Below are 16,392 nucleotides of genomic sequence, written 5' to 3'. Positions count from 1 at the left end.
GGCAACAGTTTTAAACGTTTTGTCTGGATAAGACTGTGTTGCCAATAGCTCGATTTAGACTACTGGATTTGCAGGATCTATCCCTGAGCAGGATGGCATGGATGGCAGCTCGTGCTCCCCCCCTTTAGAAATGCACACTCCTCCAGGAAAACTGGGGCTGCTGTTTGAAAATAATATAATTTGTACTCCTATGCATGTATTCATTTTCACTGGCGCACGTGCCATATTGGCTCAGCTTCAATGTTACTGCATGTCCAACTGTTTTTAAAGCACATTTTACATACAATTTGTGTATTATACAGTACACTCCTATTAACATCAGTTTGCATATTTGAATTAATTTTAGTGTAGATATAAGGCATGATTTATGTAAACCATATGCTGTCTGGAATATAGTTTACATAAATTAGTATTCATACCTATTGATTATAACTATGCCCTATGATCTTAGCACTGCATAATGAGCAAGGTCATGAAGGCTTTAGACAGATACAGAAAAATGGCAGATATTAAAAGTTCAATTCAAAAAGCTTCATAATTAATAAACATAATTATGCTTTGAGGTAGCTGTTTCACATTTGCACTGACAGCTATTAATTTAATATTCAAATGATTTGTTGATATCATCTCTTTAAAATGTCCCCTCAATAATTTATGACAGTTATCATTGTTTTCAGTGAAAAAGTGCTATGAAACAACTAATTATTCAAAACACTGCATGTAGCAGACTATACCCTAGGTGTCATTTTGACTAATCAAGGTAGCTGACTGTGTATAATGTATGCATTGTCAAGGCTACAAGCAAAAGATCTAGTAACATGGGAGTTGTGGCTTTTTTGTTGATTTATTTAAAAATATTTTTGTGGTTGGGGACAACTGACTTGTCAGAAAAGGTTACCCCAAGGAAGCACAAGTATAACAATGAACTGTAAGCCAGTGGATCTCAAAATGTGATCCATGGACTCCCCAGTGGTCTGCAAAAACCTCCGGTGGGCCAGGAGCAAAAATGCAATGTTACAGATTGCATTAGTAATAATGCAGTGAGATGGCTGACTGCTGAATTAATACTGAGAGCCATTGCTCAGTCACACATCCCGTTGATTATTAAATGTAATTGTGCTTGTGATTATGAACTTTAAAATGCACATTTTAGTTTCCATTTAAATGCTGTGCTGGTCAGATAAGATCTTAATAATTCATTTGGTGGTCCATGGGGAAGACAGAGTTTGAGAAACAGTTCTAGGAAAGTTCTAGATGTTAGGAAAAGATTGGTCTACATGAGCTGCCTGGCTGGTTTTCAAATTTAAACAGTATGTTCCTATAAATGGACGCTTTCAGCAATACTGGTATGAGGGTTATTTATACTAAGCATTTGTGTTTGGGTAATACTCTCTCCTGGTTAATGACAAAAGCAACTTACCTTTCTACCTTTTTGCTTATATGGTGCATTAAAACTGGAAAAGGGCTTTGCACAAACACTCTGGATTTTTTCCTTTTATATATTAATACATGCTAAGTGTTTAGATTTTATTAGTAACTGCCTTTATGTGTGTGTATGTGTGTGGTTTTATGGGAGTGGGGATTGGCTACGGTTTAATTAGGCAATTATCAGACACTTCTGGCCCCCCAGTAATAAATCTTTGTCCCCCATCTGCCACTCCAAATTAATAATCCGGGTATACGGACGTCACTAATGGCAAGGCAGTGAGAGAGGCATCACAATCGATTTGGCAGGATGGATTCATTTATGTCCTGTAGAAATTAATGTCCTGTAGAAATACCGAGGATGATTTTTCGCTGACATTTGAATGAAAATGAAGGCCCCTAGAGAAGTGACGGGCAGCATCAAAGTAGCCTTTCTTTGGCTTACGGACAAGTCTGTTTGTTCTCAAATCAGTATTTACAAGACCGAAATATAAATCCTGCAACAACGTTACTGTAGCCTATGCTTTGTGAGTTTACGAGATGTACACGGCTATTTCCCGCATTAATGGTACGTTGCCGACATGTCTAAGAATACATGTCTATATGTTCCGAAAGTAGGTTGTGAAGGCAATAGCATACTCTAGTCAATTATAACGATCTGTAAATCGTTCAACATATTTTGTAATATTGTAGGCTACTAGACCTAGGCTATATTGTGATAAAACTCCGTAACAGAATTGGCTACAGTATCCTTAAGTAGCCTACATTGTTTGACGTGGGTGATTGATCCCCGTCTCCTTTGCCAAGCATGTAAGTGCTACTAAGCTACTAAATGTAGCGGTCCAACAGTGACTTAAAATAGCAGTCTGTGGAGCTACACGAAACCCGATACACCGCACAAGCGGCTTCATTGAAGCCGGGCAAGAAGACAGTTCCACATCGTAAGCCGCTCTCACCCGCAAGAGGTTGTGTGCTGCCGTCAAAGTCAATCATATCCTCCTCGCGGAGGACAGAGTGTGATTAAAGAATCGCCTTTGTCTTCCATTACTTTTTTCTGTTCTTATAGCCTATCTTCGTATTTTAGACATTTCACAGGCTTTGTCTTCAGTGTGCTGCGCGTGCAGTTTGAACCTTGCAAGCTCGCTGTTTTTCTTGATGAAGGAGCATGCCATCGACTGACAGAAAACAGGGATGTGACCCCAGAGACACTGATTTCACATGAAGGAGAATTTGCTCAGAACTATGATCTAATTTTGAAAAGGAAGACATCCATTTTGTCTGATGATATTTTTCGAGGAGGAAAAACTGCCATTGGAGTTATGGAGTAGCCTAATCGTAAAATTTTATAGTTTTCTAAATGATTGAAGAATATCCTGCATTAAATATGTAGCCTGTCTAATGTGCTACCTAGTAAGGCGAAAAATAGCATATAGTGCACGCTAGGCTGTAGCCATACAACGGGTCTACAATAGCCTACCGGCAGTGTAAGGATATTAAAATAAGTCTGTGGGAAGATGACCCAGAAATGTGGATCACTATGCCAGTAGTGTCTCAAACCTCTCGCTGTTTTTACCGAAGAATCCATTTTATGGAGGATTATGATCTGGCATATGAACCAGGACAACCCAGGGTATTTTAAATAGCATATCTTAAATTTAATATTGCCGGTTTTAAAAGGAACATTATTTTTAGGCTATTAGATTGTAGTCTATAGCGCTTTTGATTTTCATAAATAAATAAACCCATTGTTGGGGGAAAAACACAGAGAACGCTTTTCCAACTAACGGATTGTATACGCTCGAATAGCAAGCACTAATGTGAAGACCGATTTTATCCGTTTTTTGTATCGTTATCTTTTTATAATAGGCTACAGAATGCCGGTTGGACATTCAGCGGAAGAATGGATTTGGAGTGAATATTATTGTAAACGTGGACCTGCTCAATGGCACTGTGCTTATCGACCCTGCGTTTGGTCGTTGGATTCCTGAATGGGTGTTTTCGTCAGAACACGATATATTTTTGTTTTCTCCTGTCTGACAAAACTAATATTTTAACCGACTGTTCTGTTTTTTAATGCTGAAATCTTTGAGCCATGTTTTATGGCCCTTTCGTGGGTTTCAGTCTGACAGTCGAGTAGGCTAGGCTAGACTCAGTGAACAGATTTCGTATTTATTCTTTTGAAACCGTTTCTTACAAAAAGTGTGATTTTTGCCAATGATGTCGCATTTTTAAGGGGGGACGGTTTGTATGTAACCTAAGCCATTATTTAAAACTGGCTTTATAAACGAGTGACATTTTACCAAGGTGGGATTGATGACACACAGCTGGGCAGCGGTGTCATGCCCTGAAGATTTTATAGTGGTCTTTGAGACTCGTTCAGATAGACTACATTTAAAAGGAATTCGGCACGATCCTAATTCAGCGTATGCTAGTTTTTGGCTAAGTCCCCCAGAATGTGTGAAAAGGTGTTGTAGGGGAGCTCAGCTCGTCGAGAATCTCCTGGACACGGACGCGGAGAGGGCTATGAATCTGAGATGATGATGATGATGCTGGATACACAGGTAAGACCATTTGTTTTCTACACATTACGATGCTCAGGATGCTGTTGTGATTTTTTGTTTCAAAATTTTATTATTTTTTCAATATAAAATACATAACAATAATGACAGTCAACAAACAGCCGGTGGTGTCCTGGTTCAGATGCATTTACAAGAATTGATTTAAACACATTACCATAACAAAAGACTATTCAAATAATTGCCCGAGGCAGAGTTGCATTGATGTATGGCGTATACAAAAGAGATTATGGACCTGGCACGGGCTCTTTTCGATGGAACGACTGTCATGGCACGCGGTGCAAGGACAGAGCGGAAGTGAAGCTGCGCGCGGTGCCCGGACGCTTCTCACTCGTACTAGTTGATAGTAGTAATAACTGGGGCACGAAAAAATCGCTTTTGTGTTGATGATGTTCTCTCTCTCTCTCTCTCTCTCTCTCTCTCTCTCTCTCTTTCTCTCTCTCCCTCCCTCCTCATTAAATTACCGTTGTGTAATAATATCACGCTGGCAATATTTATCCTTGAAATGCTCTTGACTGGATTTGTGCTACTAGCGGCACCCTGCATCTGAAGGTATTTGTGCAAGTTCAGGTTCTAGGATGAAATCTGGTCACAGAGTATACAGTGCCTTGAAAAAGTATTCCCCCCAGACTTTCTGTTATCATGGTTTCCCCCAGTGTACATACATGTAATGTCTGTTTATTTGTAATCTTAGTTTAGTTGTTCATTTTGATCATATTCTGTCGTTCTAATAATAATGAGAACTTTTATATAGACTAACATTTACACAGTAGTCCTCTGCAGTCAATCTGCAGTTTACCTGAGAGCATTAACATGACTGAATTGGAAAGCACATTTCAATGGTTAATGACAGAAATAGCCAGTATCCCTTTTCTGCATATTTGTGTGGTTTATATGATCTTTTACATTTGTACAATATCATTTATCAATATTACTCAGATCAAAGTTTGGGTAATAAAATACAGAAGAGTAAGTCTTTGTAGAAAAGTGACTTTTTAGAATCTGTTTCACATTTGAGAGTAGTAGGGATCAGAAAAGAGATTACACTCACACAATCCACTCCATCCTCACTTTCCATGGCTACATGCTGCTCCAACAAGTCTGGGTGAATAATTAAATAACTGACAGAAGGCCTGTGTGTGTGTGTGTGTGTGTGTGTGTATGTGCATTTTAGCTGAATCCTCTGTCTAGTAAACTGCAGTCAATCTACTCCCTAGATTGTGTGCATTTGACCACAGCACAGAGCTGTCTTGTTGAATGAGTATCAGGTATCTATTGTGTTTATGTTGGCCCTGAATTTGAATGCATTTGGAAACAATTACTATCTGTTTGAATATCTCAGAAGGCAACAGTGGGAGTGGAGTAAATTCCCCACTGCCACATTCTTGAGTGCTTGTGTGGGTCAGGAAGAAAACAATGAATGCACACAACAGGACTGCTGCAAACTATCAGAGAATTTGTAGAATGGCACAAATTTCTCTGCTATCTGCAGTGCTTTATTATGCCAGTAATGAATTCCGTTTACACTTTTGTCACCATTAGGAGACCCAGATTATGGCGTGGTGCTTGCTCACCGTGTGCCCTTCTCTGAGACAGTTATCAATCAAGGTCCCACACCCTCATTACTGCATTTTGTACTGTTTGTATAGAGGGTAAATCTTCCAAATTCTGAGGATTTTTACCGTTGTCTCCCTGTTATATGTCATTTATAACTGTCTGTCATTGTCAGACTTTGAATATACCCTGCTGGCTGCTCCATTGTTGTGACCTCGAGGCCTCAGTTGTTCTCTTCATCTTATCTGTCCTCGCAAATTTTAAAACTATTGTGCATATTTTATTGTGGCCATATGAAATATGTACAATAGTTGGGAGACATTTGAACATTCTGTTTGTTCTCACATTTGATGTGCTTCCCAATTAGATTCATTTCTGTTGGTTATGTCCTCTCCATTTCTTGTATTGAATTTTGATAATGCTTTTTAAAAATATATTTTGAACATATACATAAAATTAAACAAAAAAAAAAATCTGATACCGTTCTGCCTCCTACTGATGGGACTGGCTTTAATAGAGAATGAATGAATCTAAGTGAATGGTGAATGGTATAATTCATGAGAGACAAAGTGTTGTAACAGAAGTTTTGTAAGTTCAAGAAAATCATTAATTGTAGTGCTGTATGGTAAAGTGTTGCATGTGGAGTCTTTATTTTCAAGGGGTGACTGATACATGGGGAGTGGGTCACGGTGTATGCATGTATTTGCATAATTCTATAATTGCAGAGGACAAACAGGGAGCGAGAGCATTGTGTGTGTATGTGTGTGTGTGTGGGGGGGGGGGGGGGTGTAGCGGTGGTAGTGGTAACAACAGAAGCAAGCAAAAGGAAAAAGCTGACAGGAAATAAGGTATATTTTTTTCATTTGGGAAGTGCTTTATCTGTGACATAGAGTTGGACATACTACATTCTATCTGACTATGCCAAGAAAATGATTGCAGTAATCAAAATAGCCTGGAAATTTCGGCACAGCATGAAATCATCTGTGTGTGTCATGGAGCAGCAGGCTCAGGCCTGATGTGTTTATCCGCCTCGCTCTGGAATTTCTAAAGTTTTGACTGTGGAATGTAGCAGATTTCTCTTGCCTTTCAATCCATCTTCCTATCATTTCCCTGGGGTTTGATTGGATATGCAGAACACTGTATTATACCCAGATCCGATCCTCAGGCAGCACTGAGCTGTCTCATCTAAAAAAATTTCATCTATATTCTGTCAGTATCACAAAGCCCGTCAGGCAGACTTTCACGAGAAGCAAAGTACCAGCGCACGATGTCCGATAAAAATATGTATCCATCCATTTTCCTTTACTGCTTGGTCCAAGTCAGGATTGTGGCCATGACCCAGGATTTGTCCTGGATTGTAGCCTTGTTGTGGCCTTGTTGTGGTGAAAGGGTTCGCGCGGTTTAATGGTCCCCAGAGCTATGTCGTCGGGTTCTTTATGCCCCTGGTAGGGTCTCCCTAGGCAAACAGGTGAGGTGAGGACTCAGACATGAACATGATTCAATGAGATCCCAACTATGATGAGGAGATTTGAGAATCAGTTCACCCTGCCCAGAACAGGGACCCAGTGACCCAGCCAGGCTCAGCCTAAAAAGGCCATCTGGGATCATTTTTTGGGCCCACCGTCCGCAAGGTGCACGGTAGGGGTCGGGTGCCATGTCCCTCAGGTAAGAGGCGTGAGCGGGGTGGTTTTAGGCGTTGTTCGCTCTGGCCCGCCAAACTGACTCCTGGCCCGTGGAACATTATGTCACCCATAAAACTAACTCATGAAAAAAGTTCTTCATTCTTTGCATCAGATCTACCACAGATTTATGCTTGCCAAGTTTATAATTTGCTTGGCAGTGGCCAAATAGTTTCTAAGACAATATTTGTTCTGAGTTCAGTATTTTCGGAGATCATTCCTTGTTTGCTGGATTCAGCCATTCACATGTATTTTGAATTGATTCATAGTGGAATCACTGTTGTAAGAATGGGGTCGTTTTGAAAAAGATACCCAGTATAAAATAATCTGTATAAATCATTTGTGTTCTTGTCTTCTATTATTATAATTATTATTTTATTAAAATATTTTATTATTATTATTATTATAATTATTATTATTATTACACACATGGAAAATCAGGCCCATAAATGCCCATGGCTTTAAATAACATTTGATCTTTTGGAATGAAAAAAACACAATATTCAGCAGGTGGCGATGTTGTTCTTAAAAACACTGCCAGATGGCTAGCAGCCAGTCTGTTCGCTCCACTCCACTTTCTTTAACTTTTTGTGATGAAGGTCAGTTTCTTGAACGCGTTGAAAGGACTGGCAGGGTAGCCTGGCCATTAATTACCTAATGTTATAATTGGCATTCTTGTTGGTGTTGTATCGATTGGAAATAAACTCTTATCCCAGAAACCTTTTCCCTGGTACAGATCAAGTTGTACATTAACTTTAAAGCTGCCCAGCCAGTGTTCTTTTCATCTGTTTACATGGTCTGGTCCTGTCACAGTACACAATGTCACAGTCACCGTCACAATCTGTCCTGCAGACCTGTAATTTAGTCTTCTGTTTGACTGCTTATTTTATTCCGAGAGGCTTGATGCTGTGCATGGTTATTCTTTTTCTATTGATGTGTTCGTAAGGTTGCATTTCTGTATTATTCCAAGAAAATGATTTGTCCTTTTTTAAGTGGTCTTACTGCCTAAAACTACAGTTCAAACTGAGACTCTGAGTCACCAGTCATGACGTGAAACCATTTTCCTTTTGTACGTTTACCCTTTTTTAGTTCAACCTCAGGTACAAAAACAAAGCGACCAGTCAAGCGACACCGTGCTTAACAGAAGAGCGGTCTTAATGCAGACAGCTGTCGCCTTGTTAGACTCTCCTGAGAACCTGTGATCACAAATTGTACCAAGAACCCTCTGAGCACTCCCCAACTTTTTTTTGCTCTCGTTGACGTTCGTCGCGTAAAAGGAAAGTCGCAAGGGAACACATAATTGTTCCCGGAGGGTCGTAGCCTAATTAAGATATTGCTTTTCACCTGCTGTGAGGACAGAGCAGGGCGTAAACAGAGCGGGGAGGGCGTCGTTCGCGCTGAAGGTGAGGAGCGGTGAACGTGGGGCTTCCTGGGGCAGGAGACAGTGGGGCACTGAAACGCTCACTGTGCAGCTGAGCGCTCAGTCTGGGTCATCGCCTCGGTGACGGGCGCAGCGGCCCACTTTTTGTGTTGTTGTGAGGGAGTGAGCGCGGGAGTGAGTCAGGCCTTTTGGTGTCACGGCACATCAGCAAAGTGTTTGTTCCCCCCCCTCCCCCCCCCACCAAAACAAAAGCTAGAGGGTAGACAGTCAGACTCACGAGACAAAGTTTACCCCTCCCCCCCCCCCACCCCCAAATTTGGCTGCTAATGGCCTTGGTTGTCTGTGGCCATCAGACTGTCTCCAGTTAGTCCTGAGTGGGGGAGTGGAGGCCTCCAGTGTACCGTACTCTAACTCGGGTCCCTGAAGCCTGAGGCCTTTATCAGCGTGAGCATTCCTCTTATCTTTAGGGATGTGCCATTCTCTCAGGGCTGCTACACCTTAGAGCAGCGAAGACAGACAACAGATAACATGCTTTGATGAACAGCATTGGATTTAAGTGAAATTAATTTGGGTTCTCTGGAATAGTTCTGCCCTCCTCCCCCCTCCCCCTGGCCTTTGATTGTGAAATGTCCAGTACTGTGCAATGTCTGAATCTTTCTGTGGAAAGTACAATTCATTTTTCACTACTCTACCCCCTGCTTTGCCCCATTGACCCCCCCCCCCCCCCCCCCCCCCCCCCCCCCCCCCCCCCCCCCCCCCCCCCCCCGCATAGGATTGGGAATGTGTTGGCTCATTCGTGAATAAATCCTCCTTCTTTTGTAGCTGGTCAGTTTGTACCTGGTTGGCAGCCATGCTAATTGCTTATGACGTTGGGAGTCGGTGTGTGGAATGATTTAGTACAGGTGGAGCACTGCTCCCTCCTTGAGAGGTGTTCATCTAATCAAATACTGGCCGATTAGCTATGGACTGTCACATCTTGCCTCAGCAGCACCAGATGTGACCCCAAGATGTGACCTCTGATTCCTGCTGCATTTTGGATTTGTGCTGTAGTCGTACATGCTTCTTTCTTGCTCAGTAGAACCCGTGTATGCACATGACGTACATCTCACACTGTCTTCACATTTCACTACCCAAGAGCCACTGCTGTTGTGCAGTGTTATTTCTTCTTCCAGCTCCTGTTCTTAGATTTGTTGCCGCATATCGTACCCAAGGGGCTACTCAGATGGTGGCTGTGGATCAGAGTTGCATCCTTTTGGGTGTTGGTTTGATTAGTTATGCCTGATTGCTGTTTCAGTCACACAGAAACAATTTCATATTTTGTGCAGCAGGCAGGATCAGGCTATACAGTTGCCATGGTGACCATGTAAGAATCCCCTCAGATACACAAAACAGAAGAAGTATCTGAGTGGCGAAGGAACGCGTGTAGTCTTACCTTGTACTACTGGAACGGGGTTCATTTAATGATGTTAAGAGTGGTAAGATTCAAAGAGGAATGGCAGGTTAAAGTGAATGAAATTTATTGTACAGTGTAGTCAAAAATAGTGATATACAATGGTGCAAAATGTGTGTAGTGTAATGGCTATATGTGAACACTACGCGGGAGATATATTGACGTATCGACTTTTCCCCTTATATACCCAAGGATCAAAGTTAAAAAAAAAATCAAGTCATCAAAGATGCAATCATTTCAAAACGGTACTTTAATGATCCTGCTTGCTCTGTCTCTGTAAGCCTATCACATAGGGTTAACCATCGTAGCTGGCTGGGCCCTGACCCATAGGTATGGATATCTTAAGTCAGCTTCCACTATACCTTGGAATCCATCATATACTTGACCCCCATGACATCTGTTTTCCAACAATACCAAACATGATTACACTGTATTATGGAGAACCTAAGGTTTGCATAATGCTGATCCAGTAGGATATTTTGCAACTGAGCACTGTCTCCTAATCAAAACCTGCTGACTCCCTGTCAGTGCCGTAAACACAGTCTGCTTTCCTTTGTGGGTCTGATAAGAGGGACACTTCTGTAAACCGCCCTACCATGACATGTAAGCACAGCCTAAGGTCTGGAGATTAAAGGGTGGAAATCTATGTGTATTTCTTTTGAAGTGTGGTTAATTGTCTAGTTTTATATTGTATACGTTCCTTTTGTTTGATCCTTTTTGTCTGCTAAATTTATGTATGATATCAATGGAAAATGTGTTGTCGTATATTGCAAGGATTGAGAACTACAGAGGGAAAAAATAACTTTGTTCAGAGCACATTTCTGAGACAGCCAGGCAATGCTGAATAATGAGAGTGATGTAACGAGCCGCTGTTACTGGAAATGCTCTCGCACTCCTCACCCCGTCCCGACACCGACGCCACGTTCATTCACTCCACACAATGAAACATTCTATTCTGAAAACGTTCTTCTTTCGCAACTTCCGTCTTTAATCGGAGGAGTGAACCGAGACACTAATGTGTCCAGCGCTAATGCCTGGCAGCGCTAGCTGCCAACTGCCTCCCACGATCACGGACGGAGCGCGTTCAAAATGTTTTTGTATTTCTGCGAGAACAAACTGTATCCCCGAATTGCATGATCTCTCAATGTGTCGAAAGACCAGCTGTAATAGCCTGGGCTGCACTAAATCACTGTGTGTTCCCGCCACAGCAAGGCCCGGATCTTTCTACGTGTCATCTCTTCATTTAAGGCTTCGCTCCCTTGTAAGGAAAGCTGCAGTAAATCCGCATCCTTTATAACGAGCTAATTTGGCCGCTGTCCTGCGAACACTGTGTGCTCTGCCTGAGTTTGGGACCATTTTCTTTTTTTTTGGGGGGGGGGGGGGGTGCACTTGTCCTTTCTGAACAAAGGATCCTCTTTCCTTCCCTCGTAGAAAAAGGAAGATGAATCATCAGCATCATTTCAGGGGGATGACAGGATGCTGACAGGAATATTGAGAAGATATTAACCCTGCACTTTGCTCTGGCCTTTTCCTGGGATGCGCCCCTGCAGCTGTCGGGCGTCGGACCCGCTGACTTCCACACGGCCCCTGCTTTCCGCGCTTGTCGGGGGTCTTGCATAACCGAAAAAAGTGCGCAAGAGCACAGCCTTGAACCCGCGGTGAGATTTTAATGAGTCCAAGTGTGCTTCTAGGCTGCGGCGGTTGATTAGGTGCTCTGAACGCGGAAAGCGCGGCTCATGTACGCACACTTCGGAAGCTGCGGGGGGAACGCAGCAGTGTGGACCTGCGGCCTTTGGCACGTCCAGTTTATGGGCCTTTAATGAGTCTTGCGTAGGCCGGGGCAGAAGCCCGTTCCTCTGTGTCCACCGATGCCTGCCACTCACCCGTATTCGCCGCGGCGAGCCTTGGATACAGACACGCAGATGAGCTCGACGCGCAGAGGCTAAGCTAACGCAGAGGTAAGCAGCGGAGACGTGATGGATTGCGCTGTCCGCAGCCTGCGAGGGATGCTGTAAATTAGCCTCGGAGGCGCTGGGAAGGAGGAGGTGCTGTTCTGGGAGCCGAGGGAAAGAGGAGGCGTCGTTCCGGCGTCAACAGGCCTCGACTGAACACAGCGCAGAAGTGTCCACGGCTGGAAGGTCACCTCCCCATCCTTCCGCACCCCCCCCCTCCTTTTCCCCTGGCTCCCGGGCCTTCGTATCGCTGCACAAACGTGCCGCCGCATCCTCATTGTTATTCAGGCCCTCTCTCCTGCCTCCCCGCCAAGAGATACTTTCACATGCAATTTGCAGGAGATGAGACCGTGCGTCTGAATTACTGTGAGAGTTTGGCGTGTAGTGAACACCTGCCACGTGGGAACGTGTGGAGCTCTGGGGTGGAGAACAAACCCAGTCTGCAAGAATTGAAGGGATATTTCACTCGTACATCATTCATTTTGTAGAGCCTACCCCAATGTATTTGCATAGCGTGAATACTAGCAACATCAGATGCTCCTGTAGGCTGTTGCCTGCATCACTGTTTCTCCTGGTTGTCAGGCTCCTAATTGACTCCTGTTCATTTTCGGAACCTTGCTGAAATTAATAGTTATAGTTTTCCTTCTGAGATCAGATCATTTATAGTTAATAGATTAGAGTTCTCCATCATTTTACACTGATTGCATACGATGGGTTTTTAATCAAAGGGTAAATGCTTTCTTTGCATCTTACCACCTTATTATGGTACCTTTGTTGTCTTTAGCTTAGGTATATTGCCCATGCACTGTCCTCTGAGCTTAGAATTCAGCTTTGATGGTATAGCTAAGCCATTACAATGTTGCTCGTTTTATCCCAACAGTAAACCTCGCTTCATATTATCCTTTACACTTAATTTGTTCAAATAAGTATGCGTTTCAATGTGCGGTTTGTATGAACCGCCTGTGAAATTAAATACATGTTATGCATTTTGGTTGAGAATATATTCATGTCAATTTGGCTGAAATAAATCTGTGTAATCTCTGGTAACCAGGTGTGGTGTGTGCATATTGGATGTTGGCTGCACTCTTTCAGTCTGTGGCCTTACAGCAGAAATATTTTCTGCCACAGGCATTAGTGTACTGCTTAACCTGCGTCGGGGGTCTGCGGATCAGTGCTTAGCATCTGGTCCCTCACCCACGGGGAAGAGCACAGAGAGGCAAGAGTGTGTTTTTTTTTTGGGAGAAATGGAAAACCACACAAATATATTCCAGCTTTCCAGGCCGGACAAGACATGTTTGTGTCCCGTTCCGTGGCACTGTTTATTATTTTTTTCCCTCTTGGCAATTACAGTTTAAGCAGAAATAACAATGGCCCCATAGACATTGCTGGCTGGATTAAGCAGGAAATGGGTTTATGGAAAAGTCCTGCGGGTCTCCCCTTGGCAGAGCGGGCCGGTGTCAGGGGTGTTCCCATTCTATTGTTTCAAATTATGCAAGGCTCCTTAGAAATCATAAACAATGCAAAAATAAAAAAAGCAGCCAGCATGGAAAGCGTGACCTCTCAGAATTAATTTTGGACAGAGAGTCTTGTTTACCTTGACAGGGTCCTCACTCATCATGTGACAGGGCACTTCCTTTTGTTTCATGCGGGGGACAGGAAAACATGGCCCCGTCGCTGCGGCAACAGCACCTGGCTGGCCGGTGAAAGGCAGCACACGCAGGGATGCGTGGGCAGAGGATGTTATTCTGCTAAGGGTCTGGACTGTCCTGGCATTACATCACTCCAGGTCTCTGGTTCTTCCTGCCCTCTGACCTGTGAGAAATCTGGCCTTTCGCCTGCATTGGCCATGACTCTCAGGGTTGTTTAAACGTGCTTCCCTTCTATTTTCAGAAGTTGAGACAAAGACTCTGCTGACAAGCTTTTCGTTTCCTTGATGATTGTTTTTTTTTTTTTAATGTGTTATGTAAGAAAACATATGTTCAATGTGAACCCTTACTATTTTTAAGAATTTCATTTCTGTTCTAAACAGCCTGAACACATGATGGACATTGTTTACGCTTACATCATCTATGCTGACAAAAATGTAGCAGCTGTCATAGCAGCTCATTCAGTGTATGTATGTTTTGGAAGGTTTTTACACTCCGTATTGTCTGCTTATGTATGTATGGATGTGTGTGTGTATGCGTGTATGTATGTGTGTGTGTGTGTGTGTGTGTGTGCATGCGTGTGTGTGTGTGTGTGTGTGTGCATGCGTGTGTGTGTGTGTGTGTGTGTATTTTGATGTGTTTGATAAATGGTAACTGAGCTGTTGCTCGAAGCTGTGCTGGTGCTGAGGCTTAGTGCCACGGTCACTTTTTCTCATTCTTTCCTGGCAGGCTGTCATGTGACTTCCAGGAAGTGGAACAAGGCCCATTCCTTCTTTCCACCTTGTTGCACTTATTCAGAATCCAAGGATATAACCCTCCAATCAGTAGCACTTTTAAACTCTGCTACTTTTCTTTTGTTTAGTAGCAGATATAAAAACTTCAATTGCAGCTCTATAGCAATACTGTAATTTCATGTGTGATTCAGACAAAGTTGTGGCCCATTCCAGACTAAGCCAAAGTTAAGTGTCTTATTATTTGCTGAACAAAGACGGCAACAGACAGATGGAACAGATGACAGTATGAAAGTGGACAAAAGGTAGCTTGGTTGCACTGTGATCCCATTTCTAACCTTTGGGCCCAGTTACACCAAGCTGGCAAGTGAAAACTGAACAGGTTGCCAGTTTGACAGGCAAATCAAATGACAGATATGTTTTATCTATCTGCACAGTCCCAAAATGTCTCACTCATGTGCTGCCTGAGAAAGCAAAATGATCACTGTGGAACAGTGACATTGATTTTTAAAAATGTATCCATTGTTGTTTCCTTTCATTTAGTAGTTTACAAAATCAGATGTGTTTACCACTTATTCCTGCACTAATTTCAGTTTCACCACGTGTTGGACTTTGTGACTCAAAATAACATTTTTTGTTACATTGCATAACTGACTTCTCCTCTAACCCCTGTTCCTTATCAACAGTTCAAATGTTTGTCTTTTTTCTACAAAAAACAAAAACAAACACAGAGTCAAACTAAGGGCTTACTGAAGTGATTTCCTGACTATTGCTGCTTTATTTTGCATCTGTTTTCTATTTCACCATTTTACTGTCCAAAGTTTGAATTATTCCCTCCTCCAATATACATTCATACCCTATTTCCTTCTCACTTCAACTGGCTCTTGGGTTTCCTGATCGGAGTTCAGGATTCTACATGTAGGTTTTGCAATCTTCTGTTCACTTCCAGCTAACCTATTACATTGCCAGATTAGGTCCTGGCAAGCACTGCATCTGGAGTCATCAGCTTGGTGCGCTGTGTGCCAAACAGAGCCCGTTCTTGCACAGCACCTTGCACTTCCTGATAGATACAGACGAGAAGCTGAGATATCCCACCAGGGCAGAACCTTTGATGTGCGTTCCGTATCACTCTACACTCTGGGCTCAGGAGGAGCTCCCTGTCCTGCACTCCTGTGACCACTGTCTCCTCTCTCTTAAAGCCCTGCACTGTGTGAGTACAGTGAAACACCGCTTCTTGCAGTCACTTACATTAGGATCAACCATCTTTGATGACCTCTTTTACATTGGGAAATATAGCCTCGGTTTGGCATTTTGTCTGGTGCCTGTCTTCTTGGTTTCTTTTTGGTTCCAACCAGTAAACCAACTCGACTGAAACAGAAGCGACTATGAGAAGGAAGAATAGGACCACCCCTGTACTATGCCAGAGAGTGAGGGGGCTTGAGGGAACCAATCACCAAGATCACTCATTATATGTCTGCAGTTTCACTACCGAGGGGCCAATTTGTGTGTGTGTGTGCAGCTGAGCAGTTTACCTATCTGGGAATTTCAACTGTGCCCACAAAATATAGCTGCCAAAATAAATGCATTTCATTTTTAAATAGCCAGCAATGACTAAAAGTTTTTTAGGTTTTAGTCCTTCAGTCCTGGCAAAATCACTTAAATTACTTCTCTCTTTTTCTTATGCTCATTTTGCTGTTTCGTGTGTGTGGGGTTTTTGCCACGGCTACGTGTTAATTGATTCTTGCAGGTGTGCGATCAATTAATTGCCCGTGGGACACTGGCTCGGGGGAACGGGGGCCCGTGGTGCAGCAGGTCATCCTTGTCATTCGAGCATCTGCTCGCTCTCTGAGATGTGGGCCAGCATTAATTTGGCTGCTGAACGCTAATTAGAAATCTGGAACAATTAGCTGTCGCTTTATGTTTGCTGTTTGTCTTGGGTTCACAGTTTTCCCACATTTTTTCTCGGCTTAACTAGCGATGCATATTGCGACGAATATA

The 16,392-nt window shown here is 42.9% G+C and overlaps 1 protein-coding gene across 1 annotated transcript in view; it reads left to right on the top strand.

The window, feature by feature from the left end:
* Nucleotides 1–2,348: 2,348 nt before the first annotated feature.
* LOC118237553 (ral guanine nucleotide dissociation stimulator-like) overlaps nt 2,349–16,392 on the top strand; it is a 66,689-nt gene continuing 52,645 nt past the window's right edge. The window contains exon 1 of the mRNA XM_035436418.1: nt 2,349–3,986. Within this exon, the coding sequence (XP_035292309.1) occupies nt 3,960–3,986 (27 nt within the window). The 5' untranslated portion in view covers nt 2,349–3,959. The remainder of the gene's footprint in view (nt 3,987–16,392) is intronic.

This window comes from Anguilla anguilla, chromosome 10 (assembly GCF_013347855.1).
Source record: "Anguilla anguilla isolate fAngAng1 chromosome 10, fAngAng1.pri, whole genome shotgun sequence".
NCBI lineage: Eukaryota > Metazoa > Chordata > Actinopteri > Anguilliformes > Anguillidae > Anguilla > Anguilla anguilla.
Note: the sequence above shows the minus strand (reverse complement) of the source record. Positions and strands in the feature narration are given on the sequence as shown.